General features: G+C 36.3%; 5 protein-coding genes across 8 annotated transcripts; 2 read left to right on the forward strand and 3 right to left on the reverse strand.

Moving 5' to 3' along the window:
• Positions 1 to 67: 67 nt before the first annotated feature.
• On the reverse strand, positions 68 to 3,987 carry LOC110606577 (protein SGT1 homolog B). Of its 2 annotated transcripts, none has more exons than XR_006348813.1 (10): positions 3,674 to 3,987; positions 3,365 to 3,434; positions 2,871 to 2,995; positions 2,559 to 2,673; positions 1,948 to 2,044; positions 1,741 to 1,800; positions 1,298 to 1,436; positions 948 to 1,030; positions 735 to 870; positions 68 to 391 (listed from the first exon to the last, which is right to left on the reverse strand). XR_006348813.1 is itself a non-coding variant. In XM_043951365.1 (10 exons), the coding sequence occupies exons 1-10, from the start codon at positions 3,831 to 3,833 to the stop codon at positions 284 to 286; spliced, it is 1,062 nt and encodes a 353-aa protein (XP_043807300.1). In that variant the 5' UTR covers positions 3,834 to 3,987; the 3' UTR covers positions 68 to 283. The 2 variants fall into 2 exon arrangements, 1 of the variants encoding a protein (XP_043807300.1); XM_043951365.1 differs by having other exon boundaries at positions 735 to 838; positions 947 to 1,030.
• A 383-nt stretch (positions 3,988 to 4,370) lies between these two features.
• On the forward strand, positions 4,371 to 13,203 carry LOC110608524. 3 transcript variants are annotated; one of them, XM_043953882.1, is made up of 10 exons: positions 4,371 to 4,508; positions 4,699 to 4,962; positions 5,514 to 8,201; positions 8,290 to 8,393; positions 9,211 to 9,280; positions 9,829 to 10,686; positions 10,780 to 10,982; positions 11,242 to 11,365; positions 11,749 to 11,955; positions 12,564 to 13,203. In XM_043953882.1, exons 2-10 carry the CDS (start codon positions 4,807 to 4,809, stop codon positions 12,705 to 12,707), a joined length of 4,554 nt encoding a protein of 1,517 aa, XP_043809817.1. In that variant the 5' UTR covers positions 4,371 to 4,508; positions 4,699 to 4,806; the 3' UTR covers positions 12,708 to 13,203. The 3 variants fall into 3 exon arrangements, 2 of the variants coding, with proteins under 2 accessions (XP_043809817.1, XP_043809816.1); XM_043953881.1 differs by lacking the exon at positions 4,371 to 4,508 and having other exon boundaries at positions 4,626 to 4,962; XR_006349930.1 differs by lacking the exons at positions 4,371 to 4,508; positions 12,564 to 13,203 and having other exon boundaries at positions 4,622 to 4,962; positions 10,772 to 10,982; positions 11,749 to 11,932.
• A 1,361-nt stretch (positions 13,204 to 14,564) lies between these two features.
• LOC110610174 (probable WRKY transcription factor 43) lies at positions 14,565 to 15,872 on the reverse strand. The gene is made up of 2 exons (XM_021750056.2): positions 15,327 to 15,872; positions 14,565 to 15,225 (listed from the first exon to the last, which is right to left on the reverse strand). The coding sequence occupies exons 1-2, from the start codon at positions 15,695 to 15,697 to the stop codon at positions 15,048 to 15,050; spliced, it is 549 nt and encodes a 182-aa protein (XP_021605748.1). The 5' UTR covers positions 15,698 to 15,872; the 3' UTR covers positions 14,565 to 15,047.
• Positions 15,873 to 17,934: 2,062 nt separating this feature from the next.
• Positions 17,935 to 20,677, forward strand: LOC110603610 (endoglucanase). Its single transcript, XM_021741406.2, has 8 exons — positions 17,935 to 18,363; positions 18,673 to 18,885; positions 19,036 to 19,236; positions 19,305 to 19,382; positions 19,482 to 19,634; positions 19,722 to 19,830; positions 19,944 to 20,110; positions 20,208 to 20,677. Exons 1-8 carry the CDS (start codon positions 18,154 to 18,156, stop codon positions 20,532 to 20,534), a joined length of 1,458 nt encoding a protein of 485 aa, XP_021597098.2. The 5' UTR covers positions 17,935 to 18,153; the 3' UTR covers positions 20,535 to 20,677.
• Positions 20,678 to 21,445: 768 nt separating this feature from the next.
• LOC110610033 (WRKY transcription factor 22) lies at positions 21,446 to 22,914 on the reverse strand. Its single transcript, XM_021749903.2, is given in 4 exon segments — positions 21,446 to 21,982; positions 21,985 to 22,040; positions 22,222 to 22,335; positions 22,422 to 22,914. Coding segments are annotated over 4 exon segments (915 nt in total). The 5' UTR covers positions 22,808 to 22,914; the 3' UTR covers positions 21,446 to 21,623.
• Positions 22,915 to 23,859: the final 945 nt, after the last annotated feature.

The raw sequence follows: 23,859 nt of genomic DNA on the forward strand, positions 1-23,859 counted from the left end.
TGATGTTTGCAAAGCAAGATAGAAAAATGGCTACACTGGTGGGGAAAAAAAATTGGAAAAGCAACTGTAGAAGAGAAATCAGACTGGTGTACTTGGTATTTGGTGAATATTCCCGTTTGTTCATTTCCTACCCTGACAGTAAAACGCAAAAATCGCAACTACATAATGGATTTACAGCAGGATAGAAGATAAACACACTGTTGGAGAAAAGGAAGAGCAACTCTAGAAGAGCTAAAAAAACTCGGACATTGCAGTCATTCCATTATCGGACTGGTATACTTGGTCAATACTCCCATTTTTTCATTTCCATATCCTCTGGAGCACTACCTTCTACCTTCTTTGAACCCACTTCTTTCCAGTCGGTTGACAGCACTGTCCCACTTGACTCCACCTGCACAAGTAAACCCACGAAGTTAATATCATCCATACGCACCAATATCCAATTATTCCTGACTCCTAATGAAATTACTATCTTTCAGCTATTGCCAACTTCCATTAAATGAAAGCTGCTCAAAATAAGAGTAAGAGGCAAGAGGAAAGAAACTCCCCCTTCCTCGGGATTAGAATAGTTATTGACTGAATAAATCGTGTGGATGAAAGAAAATAAGCAAAAGGTGGCTAGCATACAATAAGAACAACATGGAAGTAAAAGCAATTGAGAGAACAAATAAAATTCGGTCTACCCTACTGTCAAATCAGATTGTGCAAAGCGAGTTAGACGTTAGGTATCTTACAAAAGATTTGGTCATTGCCCTCCTCGTGTCCTCGTCTGCACTCTGGTAAATCTCCCTGAAAAACTTGTTCAAAGCTGCATCACCATCTAGCTTCTCATCTTTTTTCCTGAAATCCAGACCATCATAGCATCAACACCTGAATGGAAAAAAATTGACCGCTCAAGTATACAAAGAATAAAGAAACCAATATAAACAATTATTGTTAGATAAAACCTCCTTCTTCACTTCAGCTTCCAACTTATCCCAATCCTTTGCTCTTGATTTTGATGATGGATATGAAGGCCTTTGAGATCCAACTGTATGTCCATAAGTGTGAAGCAAACTGATTAGCCTAAGTGTTAAAGAGTCGCATGCTATTCTGCTGTTCACACAATGCAAATTATTTTTGTTTCTATCTCACTAAAAAAGGGAGGATTCATAGAGTCAACTTAAAATAGATTGGAATTGAAATTTGAAACTGTTTCTGCCTTGGGGAAATCATTTCCAATTAGTGCATCTAAATTAATGAACCATGTGATAATATATAAACCAAGAATACCAGCCACTATGAGTATTTGGCCTACCTGATGGCACATTTATTTTCTGCGGTACTGTAATTTCCTTGCAATATTCAAGAGAAGTCCAGTTAATAACTTCAGCTTTCACAAAACGGATTTCAATCTTGGTTGACAATACTTGATACTTGCTCCTATCAGGTAATACCTGTTTCCCAGAAGCCAATGCATAAGTAGTCGGTACAAAATGTGTAAAGTCAGTCAAAATTAGCGCAAGCAAACCTCAAAGTTCCAGAACATGCATGCATCCAAAATTGCACTCAAGCTGATACATATCCTATCTAAAGCTTATTAAAAAGAGAATTGGTGAGACTACCATTTACAAATAGACCGATGGTGGATAATTAGATTGAAATAACCATGTAATATTCAAGTAAGCAGATAATGAAAATTGTAGTCAAATTAAATCAACAAGAGATGGAATGCATACATATGAGGAGCTACTAACATACTTTTCCAAACAATCGAGGTTGAAAATGATATGTGTCTTCACCAGAGACATTAACACTAAGCTGCATGAAGAAATTACACAATCTATCAGGAATTTTGGACTCTTCGGTAAATAAAAGCTGATACTTTCTAAAGGGTAATCAAAGCAAAATCATGATTAATAAATAAAGGAAAAGGACAAAGAAAAATTTTCTAGAAGATAGGCATACAATTTGTTCACCAAAATCAACTGTAACATTCTCTGCTGGTATGCCCTTTGCAAAAATTGTTAAAATCACTTCCTCTGGCTTCTGGTAGTATTCATGTCTGCTCAATTATCAATAGTTAAAATCCATACAATTGAAACAGTTTATTAAGATTCAATGGAGGCAAAAGATAAAAACTTGAATAAACAATAAAAATGGGCAACATTGTTGTTGTGTTTGAAAGATGAACCCACGATCTAAAATTTATTTCTAGTGTTGCCTTGCAACAAAATATCAACAAGTTTAACTGGAGATGGTAAATGCAATTAGAAATGCATTCTAAGTAGAGGAACAATTTCTCAGGTTCAACCAGACAACTAAATTTCTATGTTTATCCATGTATTGGCACTCTTGCTTTGGTTGATAAAAGGTAATCTCCATCAAAAGCAATAGCATTCTAGGTTGATGGATTCACAAAAACTATTTTTAGTTAGATTTTGAAGCCACAGTATCGAAGTAAAGATAAACATGCCCCAAACTCAATTTATATATAGGTGGAGCTATTTATCATGCACCTATCTCCATATTAAGGATGAAGTAAGTACAAGGAAAATGAAAAACAAAATCTATAATACCTGTATTTTGGTTTTCCGGAGGAGATTGTTTCCTTCTGACAGGAACCAACAGATGCAGGTGTAGCACTTGGCTGAACATTTGGTGCCAAGGACTTCCTTTGATCATAACAGTCCTCTGCAAAGAAATCAACACCCATCGGTCTTATATATTGTCAAAAAATGAAAATCCTCAAGGTTTGACTTTGCTAAATCTGGAATAAACAACAGGAAGAAAGGATTTTATGCTATTAGGTTACCAGCACAAAACAGAAATTTTATATTCTTCTTGAAGTGGGGGGGAGAGGAATAAGTTTACTACAAGCATGTACATACCTGCAATTCGAAGATCACATTCTTTGATCAAATTGGTAAATCTGGAATCATCTTGAGCCAAAGATGCACCAATTTCAAGGGCTCTCTTGGCAGTATGATATTCTTCAAGCTTCATACAGGCAACACTGCACAACATTAAAGCCTATGAGTCATTTAGCAGTATAATAACAGCAGGAATAATAATTTATTTCTCGTTACCATATCTGTTAACAGGAAAAGGGAAAATATAAACAAGCAATAAAGTAAAAGGCAATGCATGAACAAATAAGTTAATTAAAATAAGAATGTCCATGGAATATGCAGAAAATCATTAGTAAGTCTACTCGATTTTCAAGCCTATACTTTGAAACCTAAAACAAGCACAATATAGAACTTCTTTGAAGTCACTCGATTATACTCATTACAATGCAGCAAGCAGACCAAAAGAACAACACAGTCACAGTAAACATTTAATTTCATACAAAAGTCAAACAACAGAGTAGTGTATTACACACCCTTTACGCAAATATGCCTTGGGAATCGAAGAAGCCAACTCAATTGCTTTGTTTGCATCAGCAACAGCCTCTGCATTACACTAAACAACATCAGCTCCAATGTTTAAAAGATTCACATCCACATATAGAAAAACAAAATCCAATAGCATGCCATACAGCATGTAATATCATGCAAACCAATGTAGATAAGCATAAGAATTATCACTTCATGTATCACTGAAAAATAAACCGCGATTTCACTAAATCTACAGCCCGAAACTGACAAAACAGCAAACTTTGAAAATCATACGTAATTCTAGGTGGCAATACCAGTGAAGTTATTGAGTTTGATATTGGCCTGAGCTCGGTCGGCGAAGTAATCGGCGTTGGTGGAGTCCAATTCGATGGCTCTGGAATATAAATCTAAGGCCAATTTAAGATCATCATCGATGATTGCTTCTTTTGCCTTCTCAGCCAACTCGCTGGCCATTGTTGAAGCTTGGGCCGAGAGAAGGGATAGTGAATGGTGAGGATTTAGATTATCCAACAATGAGAGAAGAGAAAGCAATGGAGGGAAAATTGGATATTACTCGACTTCTAGAGACTTCCGTTGAGCGGCTATAGCCTGTAGAAAGGAGAAGGAGAGAGTACGCGCATTAATAAATTTAATTTTAATTTTTGAAAATTTATAATATTTTAATTAATTTAATTTAATTTAATTATTCATACAATAAATTTAAATTTAAATTTTATATTAATATTTAAAATTATAAGAAATGATAACTAAATTAAAAATACTATAAAATAGTTAGTAAACTGGTTACAATATTATCTTTTAAAAAACTTTTTTATGTTTATTTTATTATAAAAGTTATGTATATGCATAAAAAATAACTACATTTTAAAATTTTATTTTTAATTATTATATACGTTGAACAATAATATATGACTCTGATTTTTCAGTGCGTTTACTTTGGTTGAATACCAAACAAATGCTAGTTAATTACATTATTAACAAGGACTTCTAATTGGGTTCATCGAAAGGTTTCATATCTGCTTCAATCGTGTGGTTTCAGAGTTAATACCGATCAGTATGAGTATTCCAGTGGGAAGGTTACAACTGGCGGTTAAAAGTGCAAACGGCATATCGTTGCGTTAAGAAAACGTAAATTTATTTTCCTTTTTATAATTATAATTCATTTTTCAATTTTCCTCTCTTTTTTTTTTCTAATTTAATTTTTAACTTTTCATACCATTTTAAATTTAATTACGGTTCAAGTGATAGAGATGGTCTTGCAGTACTGACGGATTTTAATACATTTACTGCTTTTTTTTTTCCTTTTCCTTTTTTTCAGTTTCACGACGGCGAATTTAAGCCCCCCGTACGGTGTCAATCACCTCTATTTGATTTCCCCAAACGCGGACGCTGACTCACTCACAGATGCAACTGGACTGACCGGAACATGAAGTGCCGATCCGTGGCGTGTATTTGGTCAGACACGCCTCCGGGTCACAGAGTCACCGCCACCGCCACACTGAATCAACCTCCGACCTTATATACCGGTGGATCCGATGGCTCCATTATCTGGTGGAACCTCTCCCCCTCCAATTCCAATCCGGTAATTCGGTTCAGCTCGTTTTTTAGTCACCGTTGCTTTCTGCATAAGCTCTCTTATCTGTTAGGTTCCGTTGATTAGAATTATCTGCACGGCAGCTAAGTTTTGCATTTATGGTCATGTATAAAGTGTTCTCTTTTTCTTTTTGATTGTTTTCGTGTTTTGAATTCTTTTCCTTTCCACGGGTTATGTAGCTGGAGTTTTTTTTTTTTTTTTCGAAAGCTGGAGTTTAATTGAATGCTCTACTTTATCTACATTTCGCAACCATTCAGACCTTCTATGTTTCTGCGCATATGCTGATTAGTTCCATGGAGAACAAATGCCTCTTTTAGGTACTCATTAGGTGATTATTATAATTCTTTTCGTGTTTGAATGTGGATTATGTGTAAATATACTTAAAACATGACAACTATTCTTTTGCTCTGCATTTTTGTGATGCCTAAAGTTGTTTACTTCAATTTATATTATTGCTTTGTTTCAAAATTGAGGTTGGATCGCCAAATATTTGAATTTTTAACCAACATGCCAGTTTATCAACGTACTTCACTTGACAGGAGATCAAACCAGTCGCTATGCTGTGTGGTCATGCCGCACCAATAGCTGATCTCAACATCTGTCATCCTGTGGTAGTTTCAAGTGATGATAAAGAATCGGATTATTCAAGTAATGGTGCTGCAAACTCAATTTCTGGTGCAGGTGGTGCCTTAATAAGTGCATGTGTGGATGGTGTATTGTGTGTCTGGAGTAGAAGCAGTGGACATTGCAGACGCAGAAGAAAACTACCCCCTTGGGTTGGCAGTCCATCCATTGTCCGTACATTGCCCACGAGTTCTCGATATGTGTGTATAGGCTGCTGTCTCAATGATTCTGCATCTGATCATCATGCTACTTATTCTATTGATGGGAGTGAGGGTTCTGCAGATAAAGAGTCTCAGCAAAGAAAACCCCCAAAATGCACTGTAGTCATTGTTGATACTTATAGTCTTACTATTGTGCAAACTGTTTTCCATGGGAATTTATCAATTGGGCCATTAAGATCTATGGATGTAGTTTTGTTGGGTGAGGAAGGGGAACAGCATTCTGTTTTTATGGCTGATTCATATGCTAGGGTACAACTGGTTCCAATACTAAAAGATTCCACCCTTGATGGTGAGGGAGTAAATGACCCGCACAAGAGTTCTCATTTTGAAGTTTGGGGAATTGGTGTGAGTGAAGGAGGTCAGGTTGTTTCGATCGCAACCCGAGGAAACCTTATTGCTCTTGTGTTGCAAAATTGCTGCATATTTAGGCTATTGACAAGTGATACTAAAATTGGGGAGATCTCTTTTCTGGGAAATCTACTTTCTGGTGAAGGCAATTCTACTCAATCATGTATACTTGGGGGGATGTTTCTTGAAAGTTGTGGGGCTGTTAAAATACAGAAAGCACAGGAAGCCTATGAAAATTTTTGCGAAAGATTTGCTGTATGGAACCATGCAGGTTCGGCAATTGTGTATGCTGTATCATATTTTGATGATGCATTTAAGTGTGAGCCTCTTTCTGCGATCCCTGCTGCTTGTTATCCACTTCATGTTAGACTATCAGTTTCTTTCATTCAGTCTAATGATCATCTTCTCCGTCTTGAATCAGTCTGCTCTGATGTTGAAGAGCCTTTATGGTGGAAACCCCATGTGACTATCTGGTCTTTATGTGAAAAACATGATGAATGTGGGGAGCTGTCTCAGTGTAAAATATTAGGAGAATATGATTTATTTGCTGAGTGGATCTCAAGCTCTAGTTTGCTCCATGATGTATATGACCATGGTGGCAGGAAAAAGAGAATATCCTCTTATCAAAGTTCTGTTTCATGTTCAGATAATGAAAGTTATAAACACGCAGATAGTGGAAGTTGCAGTTTTGTGCACAAGGGGCAAACTGTAACTTCTTCCATGGTTATTTGTGAAAATCTTTTTGTTCCTGATGCTATTGTGTATGGCTTCTCTAGTGGTGAAATTGAGGTTGTACGATTTGACATGATTCTGGGACCAGATTCTCATGGCAAAAGTCCACATTATGATGTAGATTCTTTCAGACAATATTTTACAGGGCACAGTGGTGCTGTACTTTGTTTGGCTGCGCACCAGATGTTGGGTACTGCTGAAGGATGGAGTTTCAGTCAGGTTTTAGTTTCTGGAAGCATGGACTGCACAGTTCGCATCTGGGATCTCGACTCCGGAAATCCAATTACAGTGATGCACCAACATGTTGCTCCAGTGCGCCAGATAATCTTTCCCCCAGCATGGACTGAACACCCATGGAGTGATTGCTTTCTCTCTGTTGGGGAGGACTCATGTGTTTCCCTTGCTTCTCTTGAAACTTTACGGGTAGAGAGAATGTTTCCTTCACACCCTAGCTATCCTGAAAAAGTTGTGTGGGATGGTGCAAGAGGGTATATTGCATGTCTTTGCCAAAGCCATTCAGGGACATCTGATGTTGATGTTTTGTACATTTGGGATGTAAAGACAGGAGCTCTAGAGCGGGTCCTTCGTGGAACTGCTTCTCATTCAATGTTGGATCATTTTTGTAAAGGAATCAGTGCTAATTCCATATCTGGTTCTATACTGAATGGAAATACTTCAGTGTCCTCATTACTTCTGTCTGTATCTGAAGATGGGAGCTTTTCTCAATCTCACAAAAATTATTTAGAGAAGAAGGTCACCTCTTCAAATACATTGTCAACTGTAATAAATACATTAGATCCCACTACTTCCCAAGCACAGGTTAAGAAGGGAAATTCTGCCCGAACATCATCTTTCTTAAAAAACAGCAAATATCCCATCAGATGCACTTGTCCATTTCCTGGGATTGCTACTCTCACTTTTGACCTTGCAGCATTGATATTTTCTTGCCAGAAGCACGAGTCTGTAGCAAATGGCAGTGATAAGTTGGAGAATACCAACATGAAGGAACAGCGAACAAATATCCGAAGTCCCTGCCCTGTATCAACTGATGATACTTCTGATAAGAATGGCATCTCGATTGATGCTGTGGAGGGACAGGATTGGATTAGGTCACTAGAAGAATTATTACTTAGATTTAGTTTATCTATTTTACATCTGTGGAATGTAGACAGTGAGCTTGATAAATTGTTAATGATGGAGATGAAGCTTAAGAGACCAGAGAATTTTATTTTGGCTTCTGGTTTGCAAGGGGACAAAGGGTCTTTGACGCTGACTTTTCCTGGTTTGAGTGCTGTTTTTGAGGTACTTCTGAACTATATTAAATGTTGGGACCTGTTGTCTTGTTTGGCTTATTTCAAGTTTCCCTGAGATATTGAAAACAAAATTTCAGCTCTGGAAATCATCATCCGAGTTTTGTGCTATGAGATCACTGACGATGGTGTCAATTGCCCAATGCATGATTAGCTTGTCTCCCTCCAGTTCAGCAGCCAGCAGGTACTGAAGTGGTTCCACAAAGAAGTTATGAATGATGTTTGTCTTTCTCATTCATTTATTTGGTTGATTTTTCTAGTTCTTGATTTTAACTCATTCTAGCCGTTGCTTAACTAAAACTAAAATCTGCAATTTTGCATGGGAAAGCACAATAAAGCAAAATATTATTAATAAGTATTCAAGATCTACTGTTTTCACAATGGTGTTGGCACTGGTGAAAGGAGTATGCCAGCTCCTCATGCTTGAGAAATTCAGGGGTTGCCAAAATTGGCCTTCTGAATGTATTATTGAGTGCACTGTTCTTTTTTTTTTTTTTTTTTTTCTCAAAGTTTATTGTTCTTTCCCTAAAGGATGAGTTAACCAACAGGAGTTAAACCATCCCTCCCTTTACCTCTTGCATCCTGTTCATGAGCAGGACGCTATTCCAAGTCTCTGGAGACAATGCAAGTGATTACTAGCTAAGCTAACTGGCAAGTGGCAACCACACTTTAGCTAATAATATTTGACAAAGGAAGGTCACAAAATTCTTGTTTGCTTGCTCATTAGCTAGGAGATATTTTAGGAAAAATCTATTATGGGTTTGGTCTTCAGTCTTTTGCTTGTGTGGCATCAGTGAAAACGCCACAGTTTGTTTCTGTAGTTTTATGTGATTCTTTTGTTTAATACTAGCTTTTTGCTCTTACAGGAGTATTTTTGTCTTCAGTTTGTTATTTTTTCACAATTCACAGTTTCACATAAAATGAGCATTTCCTGTTTGTCATTTTCTGAAATTTGCTTTCTTCTTGGAACTGTTTACTAGTTTGATCAAAATTGTTTGCAGGGCTTTGGCAGCATTTTATACTCGGAATTTTGCTGAGCAATTTCCAGATATAAAACCACCTTTACTCCAGGTTACGACTAATGCTGCGGATTTTGATTGTTTAAATTTCTGATGATGACCTGATAAAATGAATGGAATTATGAGTTATAAGGAAAGTAATATATAATTATTAATAATTTTTCATTATTTTATGTTTTTGCTTCCTAATTGAAACTATGACAGCAAACTAGAATGCAGAACTGAGTGTATTTAGATGGCCATTTCAGAGTTAACAAGAACTTTGTTGTTAGATTCAAAATTATTGTTCTATAGTTGTTGGAACTATAGATCGAAATACAAAATGACAAATTTGATAATTCTTTGAGATGTATTTCCACAGCTATTGCCCACATTATCTACATAAATTTTTTATCCAGGCTGATGTCATTTCACATTTACCCTTGAAATTAAAACCTATCAATCCATTGACCTGAAAAGTTACTCTTATGCTAAAATTCATTGGTTTTCAGAAGCATATTGAAGATTACATCAATCCTCAAACTTGCACTAATTCTGTCATGTTAGGAAAGGTTCTTCTATATGTCTGACTCTTTTATTAAAATACATTTTTGGTAACAGCTTTTGGTGAGTTTCTGGCAAGATGAGAGTGAACATGTACGTTTGGCTGCACGCACGTTATTCCACTGTGCTGCTTCAAGAGCAATTCCATTGCCTCTCTGTGGTCAGAGAGTGAGTGATCATGCAAAACTTGTGAGATCTCTGAGTGAAATTGGGCAAAATGAAGGTGGAGCTTCAAAAGCAGGAGGAATATCTGAAAATGGTTTGTCTGACATGTTTCCTCAATCACAAGCAGGGGCTCAAACTGAAGAAGCTTTTGTCAAGTCATCTGAAACACAAGGAATCACTGAAGCAGAGGAATCTAAAATACTGGCATGGCTAGAGTCATTTGAAGTGCCAGACTGGATTTCATGTGTTGGAGGGACAAGTCAAGATGCAATGACATCCCATATTATTGTCGCAGCAGCATTGGCAATATGGTACCCTAGTCTTGTGAAACCAAGTCTTGCCATGCTGGTGGTTCATCCACTGATAAAATTGGTTATGGCCGTGAATGAAAAATATAGTTCCACTGCTGCAGAGCTCCTTGCAGAAGGCATGGAGGATACTTGGAAGGCATGCATTGGTTCTGAAATACCTCGTCTGATTACAGATATATTCTTCCAAATAGAGTGTGTTAGCAGTCTGTCAGCCAACTCAGCTGGACATCAACCAGCTGTGCCATCTTCCATTCGAGAAACTTTGGTTGAAATTCTTCTTCCAAGTTTAGCAATGGTTGATATCCTTGCGTTTTTAACTGTCATAGAAAGCCAAATTTGGTCTACTGCATCTGATTCACCTGTTCATCTGGTATCTCTAACAACTCTTATTAGAGTTGTGCGTGGTTCTCCAAGATACTTAGCCCAGTACCTTGATAAGGTTAGGATAACTGAGCAAGACGGTTATGCATAAAACTTCAGCATTTCTGCTGTTTGTTATAAATTTTCATATGACATGTGCACAGATTTGCAGGTGGTTAACTTCATACTACACACCATGGACCCTGGCAACTTAGTCCTGCGCAAAACTTGTCTTCAAAGTTCAATGACTGCACTAAAGGAAGTTGTACGTGTATTTCCTATGGTAGCCTTAAATGACACGTCAACCAGATTGGCTGTAGGGGATGCAATTGGGGAGGTCAATAATTCAAGCATTTCAGTATATGACATGCTAAGGTATTAGAAATACAGTTTTTAGACTGCAATGCATTGTTATTTTGGCATTGGGGTCATATGGTAATACAAGTTAGTTTTTGCATTTTAAGTCCACCTACCTAGTTTGGTCAAAAGCAGAATATTCTTCCGGAGTTGATTTCCTACTTATCTGAATATGTAGCTTTTCAGCTACTGTAATCCTATGCTTGTACTATCTCTTATAATTGAATAACCTGATGGGTGACAATTGCTTCAAGTTAGTCTGTTTCTACTGATGCAGTGTGACAAAAATAAAGGTTTTGGATGCAAGTGGACCACCTGGACTTCCAACTTTGCTTTCAGGAGCATCAGAAACGGCAGTGACTACGGTGATTTCAGCTTTGAGCTTTTCCCCTGATGGAGAGGTACACTTTCTTCTTTGCAGACCTTATAATTACATAGGAGGACATAATTTCTGTCTTGTACTGGCTCTGAATGCACTGAGCAGCAATTTTTTTTTCTATTGCTGTCTGCATGTGGATTTATACTTCATATCCTTCACAAATAAACCAGAATTTCAAACAGCTATAAAGTTTTAATAAAAGCAATATATTATTTATTTAATTAGTTTGTCATTTGGACGTGTGGGAATATGACTTGATTATGTCATCAGCCATGTTCCTTAAAGAAGATATATGCTACTATCTGTGAGTGTTATTTCAATTGTATAACTTGACAAAGGATTAACATGAAAATTTGTTGATTGTTTCATTTCTTTGTATGTCTAAATTTGGCCTGGTAATTGCAGGGTCTGGTTGCTTTTTCTGAGCATGGTTTGATGATCAGATGGTGGTCATTGGGATCTGTCTGGTGGGAGAAACTGAGCCGAACCCTTGTTCCTGTCCAGTGTACCAAGTTAATATTTGTTCCACCATGGGAAGGATTCTCTCCCAATTCTTCTAGGTCTAGTGTGATGGAAAGTATAATGGGACATGATAGACAGAGCAAATTGCAGGTATTTCCCTAACAGTACATTCTGTAGAAATGATTTATGAGCATAGGAAATCAGGACTATCATATCCTTTACCTCTGGCTCACTTAATTAGCTATAACATATAAAGTAACATAATATGTATTGGGGCATCAGCAAGGAACGCAGTACTCCATACTGTTCTACTTCTAGTGGTTGAATAGCAATTCAATCATTTGGAAGTCATGATTATATCCTAAATCCTTTACATGGCACATGCTTGATTGGGGAGGACGTCATCAACTGTGAGGTTCAGGTTCTTCCATTAGGTGTATCCCCGGCAAACCAAAAGCCGTTCATGAAACATACAGGTAGCATAAATGATGACCGAGGCCTACCCCTTTTCCTTCTTCTTTTAGGCTGGATGTACAAAACCTTACAATCTTTATTCCAATCCCATCCAGAAGCCGTCTAAGCTTAGCCAAGGGAGCAATGGCTCGAGTTATTATTTAAGCTGTGTATAAATTAGAGAGCACACTACCATCTTTTGGGGTCTTGAAATTTTAAATGCATGCTCTGTTAATTTTTACTGCACGAAAAGCACTCCAAATGTTATTTGTCAATACTAGTATTTGCGATTTTCTTTTCTCTAGGACAATGCTAGGAGTGCAAGTTATGCAGACAGTTTGAAGTTGCTTATTCAAAATCTTGACCTCTCTTACCGGCTGGAATGGGTTGGGCAACGTAAAGTACTTCTTACCAGGCATGGCATGGAATTGGGCACTTTCCCCTTATGAACAGTAGCAGCACCAGGTAGTGAAGCGCATGCTAGGGGCGAGCTTCAAGAAGCATTCAGTGAGGGATGTACTAACGGCTTCTACAAGATTTCTTTAAAGGATGCAGTTTCTATAGCAGTCTTTCAGTTATTCATCTTTCCGTTCTGGCCTCTGATGTCTCGTTCATTATTTTTATGCATGGTTTCTGGGTACGTTTCAGGTGGGGGTGAGGGGTGGTGGTGGTCATTGGGTTATACAGTCACATAGACATCCAATTTTGTTCTGGAAATTTATTTTTTGATATTTTTTTTTGGGATTCTGATAATAGCTGGGTAAACCAACCGATCCAGGTTTTGTGTTGAAGATAACTGGATCCTTTCGGCAGTGTGGAAGGATGAATTATATGAAACTTTTTTTTTTTCTCAAATTGCAGTGTCTAAATGGAGGCATTGCTTGTTCCTAATTACACGTCGCATTGTAAATTATTTCGTAGAAGTAATTATGTCTCTTTGGGTTACTCTTGGCACATTCTTTTATATCTACTCGGTGAAGAACGACAACAGTACAAATATACAAGTAAATAGTGACATTGATCAGTAATTAGACTGCCGTGCAGCACTCTAGCGGACTCCTGAATGCTTGTGTCAGGAAGCATAAAGGTGAAAGTACGGAAAGAACAAAATCAGCCTCCTCCAAAGTCCATAAGGCTGTGATTAATATCTTTGGAAAAAAAAAAGTACGGAAATAAAATTTAGAGAGCATGCCCTACAACTCTCTCTCTCTACCCCTTTTAGAGAGAGAGCCACCTCTGCTTGTCACTCTTTTTTCTGCCGCTTTAGTCGGTCTCCAAATAGGAAGGAATCTCTTTTCTTCTCTAGCCCGACAGTGAGTCTTTCCTTCCCATTGTCAGGCTAGGTGTATAATTTTCAAGTGCTATTTTGGTGTATATAATTTTTTACTGCTGTAGAGTTGTTGATGATAGCTCTGAATATCCCTGGGTTAGGGCCGCTTCTTTATTGATCGGCTGACTCTCAAAAACCATAATTGTTAAGACTTTATTCTACACACTCTACCATGGCCCGGTGATGCTCTTTTCCTGTGAAACCTACTCCGGTGGTCTTGGCTCTTTACAGACTAGTAGGTGGTTGGAGATTTTCTTGCATATGAGTTGTTCGTTATTCTTCAGTTTGTACTTAGCTAGACTTAACTTTTTTGTAGGCATACCCAGTATTTTTTTGGCCTTAATGCCTTTTCCTTCTATCAACTTTAGTTTTTCTTTAGACTTGTGTGCTTCCATGCTTATTTTTGTTTTTGCCTTAACTTTGCATTGGAGAGGTTTTCTTGAGAGTTTTGCTGGAGATTGTCTGGGACTGGTATTCTTCTTGCCTATGATGAACCGTGGTGCTCCTTGATTTTTTTTTAAGGCTAATGTCCCTTGCTGGGTTGTGTTTATGATTGGGTTTTGAATCTATTTCTTTACCCATAATTTCTTGTTATTTCTAGAGTCTTTTCGATTGTATACCCTTTATAAATAATGTTTATTTAGAAAAAAAAGCTATGTTCTGAAAAAATAGATTTATTTTAAATTATGTCACATTTTTAAGATAGTAATTTATTTATTTATTTTTAATGTACTTGGTTTAAAATGCATTGAAAAAGTAAAATTGATTAATTTTCAATAATATAGTAATGAAATAATATGAATGACGGAAATATTAAGAAGGATAATATAAAATTTATTGTATTCATTACATTAATTATATTTTTCTAATAAAATATATAAAGAAGGATAATATAAAATTTATTGTATTAATTACATTAATTATATTTTTCTAATAAAATATATAAAAATAAATATATGTCTATATTTATAGAATGGAGATTTTTTTTTTCCCTTAGCAACTTTCACTCTAACAAGGAGGCTAGGGTCGGTTCTGGTTTGGTTTTGGGCTGGAACGAGGCTGGTGGTTTTCGGTTTCAGCGCTCAGGGGACCAAAATGTCTGCCCTCGTTTCACTTCGGTTCATATTCTAGTCTTAGTTCTTTTTTTGTTTTATCAGAAATTCTAGTCTTAGTTTCAGATCAAGGATTTTGTTTTAATCAAGTCTAATGGTTATTTTCTTTTAGAGGGAGAAAATTCAGTTTTAAATCATTCATTTGAATTCCAGACCAAAGCCAGCTGAAGTGATGTGGACAAAAAAAGAATACGCTTCTCCAAACTGTCCTTGGGCTTTTTCCATTGTATCAAACAAAACAGAAGTACCTTTTCACTTTCTTACTTTCTACATCCTTGTAATTTTCCCTCGTGCAGACAACTGCCAAATGATGTTTCAGCTGAGTCACGATAGAAACCAAAGCTAGATCAAATTCTAGATAGGAACTGCAACTGCCTTAGAAGGGGGCTTAAGCTCTCCATTACTTTCTCGGAGGGATGGTTATGAATCCCCTCATACGTTGTCACTACGATGCTTGAATCTTTTGACAACCTCTGTATCTGTTTCTTTACATTGCAGGTATGTTGCGTGCAGCGGTAGTAGCTCCTTCTCCATCAGCCACAAAACCACAATCATAAGAATAATGAAATAGGATATCAGAGACTCAATTCTTGATAATAGATAATTAATCAATTCACCACATATACCTTTGGTGGGTGCTGTTTTTCACAGCCTTCTGTCCATATTTTCGCCACCTATATCCGTCATCAAGAATATCATCTGCACTCCTGGTATGAAATGCAATTCTCGCTGGTGTAGCTTTCTTGGTCCTGCCACCCTTCTTCTTTTTTGTGCCTACGTTCTCACCATATCTGGCCTTTGACGGTGACGGATTTTGATCACCAAGTTCGAAGGAACCCGAGAGGAGGCTAATCCAATCAATATCAGAACCTAAATGAGAGTCATGTCCAAGTTGGTCAGTTGCCATCGGAGGAAGCATTGAAGTTGATGGAAGTAAGGGATTGAGTTTTAAAACATCGTCTACAGTCAGCATTGGTGTCGTTTCTCCATTATCCATTAGGAGATTTGGTAATGAGAGTTTAATTCGATTGTATGGGAATTTATGTTTGTGGGTTTGGTTTGAACAGTTCCATGCAAAGATTAGCAAGAAAACCTTGGCTTGAAACCATAATAAAACCCAACTACACTTCACCTAATTCTGTTCAACTGTCCTGCCGCAAAGACAAGTGCCCAAAATGTGCGTCTTGGTCGTCTTAAATAAGTATGTAGATAATTTTCTCCCACATGCATGGAGGGCTAGGGTTGGTTCCTTACTTAAAAAGCAAAGAATAGAATAGAATATTTATCAGGTGATTGGATCCTGAGATGGCTTAAAGTACAGGGATTAATTATATGCTGTTAGGCTGGTATATATATTGTTCTAGTTAGATCAGTAATCAAAAGACAAATGGCGTTGTGGTGGTTTAGACTATATAACCCTAATCTTGGGGATAATCATGCAGTGGAATATAAGAATTGTTTTGGTCATATCCTTAATGATAAAGCTAATTATACAGTTTAGATCTAATTATTTTGATGATATGCATGAGAAAATTCTAGATCACTACTCCTACAGAAACTGGTTGCAGCTTGATGATGAGTAGAGAATGGTAAAGATAGTTAGGAGTTGGTTACCAAAACACACACTTCCTATTTCATATGTCTATTATTATTAGATTTTCCATTAATTTCATTACATTTTTTTTTTATCGTAGTCTTTGTTTGTCTATTTTATCCACCCAAAAGGTTTCAAGACTTCATTCACCACTCTTCTTTGACGTATATATTTATCCCATATCCTACATTTCCCTATAAATTTGAAAAGTTTGAAATTTAGTTTTTATTTTTTTGCGTTTAGAAATAAAACGTAATAAGATTTTATGTTCTATCAACTTCTACTTGCAGAATTCTCAAAGAATAGAGTGATGCTTGAAAATTTATGGGCACTTGACAATTTTTGAGAGAAATGAAGGGATGAATCCAGTTGACAATTTTTCGATTAGAGTATAAAATTTATTGAAGGGAATAATTTACTAAAAGTCTTGATTTTTCTGATACAAACTCATTAATTATTCCATTTAATTTAGCAAGAGTCACCATACTATATGATTGCGCCGAATCGTGTGTGTGTATGATATAACATTTCTTGTACAGTGAAGTCGAGAGGTAAGGTAAGAGTCATGGACAAAAGCCAATTGAACACGGAAAAAAGAAAGAAAATGGTAAGGTGGGAAGTGGAAATCGATGGACATGGGAGGTTGCTTTATACCTAAAACTGGCAAAATCATAGACTCTCTATTGCTTATGCTCATTGCTCTATCTCCACCGAACCTAACTAGTTAGGCCCCAAATCAAAGGACACATCACCTATGAAGGGTCATTTACATTCTTTTTTTTTTTTTTTAAAAAAAAAAAGAGAAATTTGTAATTATACACATCACCTATGAGGGGTCATTTGTTGCCACGTCACCTTCTCCGGGTCTGCATAGGACTGACTGCTTTGACGGTGTTACTTACCTTGGGAATCTGGGTCAACCTCTCTTGCGAGGCGGATCCATGTTTGGGCCTTTTGTTTCTCCGGCTTAGGGCTATCTAGGCCCTCTTCTTCTTCTTCTTTTTTTTTTAAAAAAAAAATAATAATAATTAGTCCTGATTTGTGTAGGTGAAACTTTTATTTATTTATTTATTTATTTTTTTAATGGGGTGATATATATCTTGATATGCTAGACTAAAAGTTGCGTATGCTCTTGTATTTGTGAGACCTCAAATTGCTAATATCCTTGTACTAGGCTATGAATTTAATATTTTTTTTTACGTATAAAATATATCTAATTAAGGTGTGTGTCTTAGTCTATATACATAGACGCACATAGAGCAATCACCGATTTGTGAAAAGTTCCCATGTGGTTGTTTACTGAATTGGTGGTCTGATCCCATGGAAAAAAAAAACAGATATGATACATACCTGAATGGGCCAACTCCCACGAACAGTGAACTTTATTTTTTAATCTCATGCGAAACTCTAAAAGCTTGCATGTGTAGTATAGCATCAATATAACAATCAATTCTAGAGAAAGTCAAAGCATATAATATTTGATGCAATCACAATCTTAGAATCCTAAGTATGGGAACACCCGTGAAAAAATGAGAATGATGGTAGCTAATGACGTTGAGGAGTGGCTACTTCTCATTGTTTACATATATATATATATACCCATAGATATGTATGTATAATATTCTAAAATCTACAAATCTGTGCGAAAAAACCTACTCCTTAGAAAAAAACACTTGTATACAACTCTAGATCCCTCACGGCATCTCCATTCCTCCACATGTCATCTTTATAACTTCCCCAAAGTTCATCTTCTTTATCACAACATTTGGTTTATTTTTCTGCTCCAATCAATAATCTATAAATACCACCACCTTTAGCTAGCTACTCCAAGCAAGCACACACACACACACACACGAGTCATGGGTTACTCTAGAGTTTTTTTGGTTCTTCTTTTCTCTTGTGTTTTGGTTGCTCAAGCTGGACTATGCTCTTCATCAGCTTTTAGCTATGAAGATGCACTTGGCAAAGCAATCTTATTTTTCGAAGGGCAACGCTCTGGGAAGTTGCCTGCTGATCGGCGAGTAAAATGGAGGGCAAATTCTGCACTCTCCGACGGCCAGCCTGATAATGTATATGCCTAATAATACTACATATGCATGCTAATAGTTCAGAGCAATGCTACGTGTAGACAATGTCTGCACCTTAATTTTCAGTGTAGATATTATTTAAATAATCAAGCACTTCCGTTTATAATTTATAAACTTTTATTTTTATATGATTATTTCATGCACGTGAGGCTTATTAATTAGAATTAAGCATGTGTATTTATATATGAACATCGCTTCTAAATAGATAGTTACTTTTTGCTTTCAGCAAATTATTTTCAAGCAAAAAACTCACTGTTATGGTAATTTTTTTACTGTGGTGTGTTTTGGCAGGTGAATTTGATAGGAGGCTATTATGACGCTGGGGATAATGTCAAATTTGGATGGCCAATGTCATATAGTATTAGTTTATTGAGTTGGGCTGCAATTGAGTATCACAAAGAGATATCTTCTGTGAACCAGCTTGGTTACCTTCGGAGTGCAATCCGCTGGGGTTCTGACTTTCTTATACGATGTCATACTTCGCCCACCACATTCTACACACAGGTTTATAATCATCTCTTTCTTGTATAACTTCATTCAATTATGCAGAAAAGACAGGAACAAGTGTCAGATTACATGGAATTTATCTGTGAAAGTTCATGGAGAAATGGATTAGTTTCAATGTTAATTTACTGTAATATTATCCTTTCACAGGTGGGAGATGGAAATGCTGATCACCAGTGCTGGGAACGTCCAGAAGATATGGACACCCCTCGAACTCTTTACAAGATAACTCCTAATTCACCAGGCACTGAGGCTGCAGCTGAGGCCGCAGCTGCTCTTGCTGCTGCTTCACTTGTGTTTAAGGCTGTTGACTCTAGATATTCTGCCAAGTTATTAAGACATTCACAATCAGTAAGGCCAAAAACATTATATACATATGATAACTCTTTAAACGATCTTACTAATTGAGGATTTTTTAGCTGTTTGAATTCGCAGACAAGTACAGAGCATCTTATCAAGCTTCTTGCCCTTTCTACTGCTCCTTCTCAGGCTATCAGGTAAAAGTTAAGCTACCTTGAGAAATTTCATTAAATATTGCTACTCAATTATGTCTAGGTATATATGAGCTAATAGTTTCCTAAATAATTGTTATTAAGGATGAGTTATTGTGGGCTGCATCCTGGCTATACAAAGCAAGTGGAGAGAACAAGTACTTGGATTATGTCTTGAGCAATAGTGGCTGGAGTCATGCAGTGAATGAGTTCAGTTGGGACAACAAATTTGCTGGAGCCCAGATATTACTAACAAAGGTATCACTACAAAAATAGGAAAAGAAAATTCTTAAAACTAATCCTATAATTGGAACCTAAAAGGAATACTATTATTTTTCTTTTCAGGAATTCTATGCTGGAAATAAGAATCTGGGTAGGTTTAAGACTGATGCAGAATCATTTATATGTGCATTGATGCCTGGGAGTAACTCTCTGCAGATTAGAACAACTCCTGGTTGGTATCTGATTCCAGATAAATCTTCAACCTCCAAATTGGAAATTCCTAAAATCAAATCTGGAAAAATATCTGTCAAAATTTTCTGACTCGTTTATGTGCTTCGTTTGCAGGTGGACTTCTATACACTAGAGATAGCTCTAATCTGCAGTATGTCACCAGCGCTACCATGTTGCTTTTTATCTACTCCAAAGCTTTGACTGCAAATCATATCAGCGGGCTCCAATGTGGCTCTGTTCATTTCTCTGCCTCTCAAATCGGAGCTTTTGCGAAATCTCAGGTAGATATCAACTTCCCTTCTTCCCAAAATGAAAGTACAATAAAAGAGGGTTAAACAATTATATTATTAAATGGGTTTTATTTGGTGTGCCTTTTAGGTGGACTACATACTTGGAAAAAACCCAATGAAGATGTCATATATGGTGGGCTTTGGCAGCAAATACCCAACCCAAGTACACCACAGGGCTGCATCCATCCCTTCACTCCAAGTTCACCCAGCAAAGGTGGGCTGCAATGATGGTTTCTCAAGCTTTTACTCTGCTAATCAACCAAATCCAAACACACATGTGGGTGCCATTGTTGGAGGCCCTGATTCAAATGACCAATACAAAGATTTGAGGTCGGAGTATTCTCATGCTGAACCTACCACCTATATGAATGCAGCCTTTGTGGGTTCAGTGGCTGCTTTAATAAACAAAACATGAAACCAAGCAGAGTGCTCAACACTGTTTGCAGGAAATCAGCTAGCATCAACAAAATGGTTTATTACATGTAACTATTCACAAAAATTAGTACTAATAAAGCCCCAATTCATGGGATCAATTAATTAATTATGCAATGTAAACTTTGTGATACTGTATAAATTTGTTGAATATATTTATATTTAATAATATTAATTATCGTTTTTAAAATTAACAAATTTGCAATCCTGTTAAATAAATTAAAAAAAAACATAAAGTAATTATTTTTATTTATTTAATGGCACCTAATTTGTACGAGCAAACGTAATATAAATAAATTAAAGGCATGGAAATTGCATCATTTTCTTTTTGTTTTAAATGACAAAGTCAAAGTAGTTCAAATAAGAAAAGTATTAATTAATTTCATTGCTTCAAGGAAGGAAATACAAACTAATCCTGAATTCCTGTGCAAATAAAATATAGCTAGTGTCATTTTCAATCACCACTATGGCGGTGGAGGGTTCTCACACAATTTCCTTTGGAGATTCTGTGCAAGATCCAAGTTGATTGCTTTAATTTATAAATTAATCAAAACTAAAAAATACCCTCGTCTTCGTAACCCTAATTAAATTGCTTGCCCTAATTAATTATTAAGAAACCTAAAAATTTACCAAGAAAGACTTGCAGAACAATTTTATCATATGACTAGTAAATACTGATCCCTAAATTACAAAGACTTCTGTCTAATATCTTCAAATCATCTCTAAAAAAAAATCCACTTTTATACTATTGTTTTCTTTATTTCAATTTTTAGTTCTCAAGAAGAGAAGTAGAACAACTCAAATTTAGACTATTCCCATATCAAGAAGTGACAAATAAGAGTAGCGAATGTGATCGTAGGCAAGACATACTTTTTTGCCACAATTTTCTTGTAATACCTGAAAAACCAAAATTTCTTTTCGCATGTTATTATTAAAACACAACATTAATTGTATCATTGTTCTGATTTCTAAAGCCAGACGGATGGACTATACAAATCTAAGATTACAAAGACAAAAATGGGGAAGGAAAAGAAGATTACATTATACTACAATTGGCAACAGTAGCTGCAGATTAATGATCCAGAAGGAGTTCTTCGAAATCATCTAAGCTTGGAAACAAATCGTCGCTGAAGATTACGTCTGGCATGACAATTTCTTTGCTTCCACTGTCTTCAAGAACCTGGTCTTCTTCGTCGCTTCTAATTTTCACATCTCCCACCAATTTATCTTGATCAATGGAAGCCATTGAAGAAGGAACTGTATCCAAACATTCATCTTTGATTGGTGGCATGTTGGGTTCATTGGATATGGCTTGTTTGGCCATGGAGGACTTAATTCTGGTGCTGCCAGCCAGGGAATTTCTGCGAGTAGGATGGGGATGGCTGTGCTCACCAGTGTAGGTTATTATGAATACTGATGGATCTGTACTATTCTTTCTACTTGTTTTCTTGCCAAACATCCTTTTAAACTGCTACATCTATAATAGCTCCTGTTCGTTGTTCACCAAGGTAAAAGAAACGATTAATTAATGCAAGATGAATCTTTCATATACTGTTTCTAAGCTCGCCTTTTTGCCATACGTGGACTGAATGATCATATAGGATATTTAGGTATTGAAATCTTGCTCAGCTGAAATGGAGAGAATGAAGTGGAAAGGAATAAAATTGTACCTTGGATATGGAGATCCCTTGATGGGTTTCTGCCCATATTTGCGCCAAGCCCACATATCAGATGAGAGACCATCTGATGTAACATGTTTAACCACTCTTTTCTGATGATTCTTCCTGCTGAAACATTAATTAAGATCTAAAATTTTGAGGAAGTTCTAACAAATATTTATATGAACAAAAACGTAAATAAATTTACATACCTCCTTTTTGATTTGGCTACCAAGGTTGCATCACCAATTCTGCTTGCAGGAGAAGCAGACTCAGCAAGAGGCCTAGGGTGTTTCTTTTGCAGATTCTCTGGCTGTTTCTCCTCAGAGATGGAGCTTATGACCCTAGGGTTGCTTTGGGTGGAAAGTGAGTGCTGGTGCAACACAGGGTATGTGGAGTCATAAATTTCTTCCTTTACATTAAAATCAGTTGCAGATTCAAAGATTTCAGGGAAGGTAAAAAGTTCATCAAGATCAAGATTCTGAGGAGTGAAGAGAGATGGTGGGTCGTTGTTCATGATATTTGCAAAAGCATCAGTAGTGCATCCTCTCACCAGAGCTTGTAGATCCCAGTCTTCCATGAAAGTAAACTCCCCCATCAACCAAGATTACAGTGTAAACACAAAGCAAAAGAGGTGCAGGCGCTGACTTTAAGATTAAGAATAGGGAAATGGAGAGAGAGAGAGAGAGAGAGAGAGAGAGAGAAAACACGAGAGTAGCTATTAAAGGTGGGTTTTATTTATATATTGAAGGAGGAGACTTTTCAAAGCTGCTGTATAGGGCGTCTGATCCTTTTCCATCTAAACTGTCTTCTCCTTTTTTTTCTTCCCTCTTGTTCTGCGTTTCTATTGGGTTGACTTTTGGTAGAATGTCAAACGCATAGCAATTATAGATGGCAGTGTATGTGTAATGAGTCTCAAAAATGATACAGTAGACAGTTTTTTTTTTTAATTATTATTTAAAAAATAATTATACTATGTATATAATTACTTGTAAACTTGCCATACCACGTCATTCGCTAACATGATATTTTTATTTTATTGTATAATATCATAATTTATTATTGAAGTATTTACTGTTTAATTTCTAAATTAAAAATAAAAAAGAGAGTCGGCTGTGCCATGCCAACTTGCGAGAATTTCATGCCTCCGCTCTACCATAACGGAGCTGGATCCCTGCTTATATATATATATATATATATATATATATAATATTTGGTTTGCCTCTTTTGCCTGTGAATATAGAAATAGGTTGGCTAGAAAGAGTAGGCAACTATAGCAAATTGAAAATAAGAGAACTCTTTGGTTAATTTTACGCGTAAAGATGAGGAAAACCATAAGTTTTTCAAGTCTTAGTCGGTTTTTGTTCAAAAATTTACGCGGAAAATTTTGAATTTTTTTTTCCACTTTTGCCTAATTTTTTATACACTTCATTTTAATTAAAATTAAAATTTTATATTTTACCATGAGTTTTAATTTCCTCTTTTGCCTAAAATTTCATTATTTTGTTTATTTTATCAACTTTTTGCTTTTCCAACCCCTCTATACATGTATATATAAAGAAAAAGTTTAAGACTTCTCAGTGTTCCACATTCTATTTTTCTTGTTTTATAAAATTTTAAGTTTTTTTTAATATTTTGATTGGTCAATTT

Source organism: Manihot esculenta, chromosome 2 (assembly GCF_001659605.2).
Source record: "Manihot esculenta cultivar AM560-2 chromosome 2, M.esculenta_v8, whole genome shotgun sequence".
Taxonomy (NCBI): domain Eukaryota; kingdom Viridiplantae; phylum Streptophyta; class Magnoliopsida; order Malpighiales; family Euphorbiaceae; genus Manihot; species Manihot esculenta.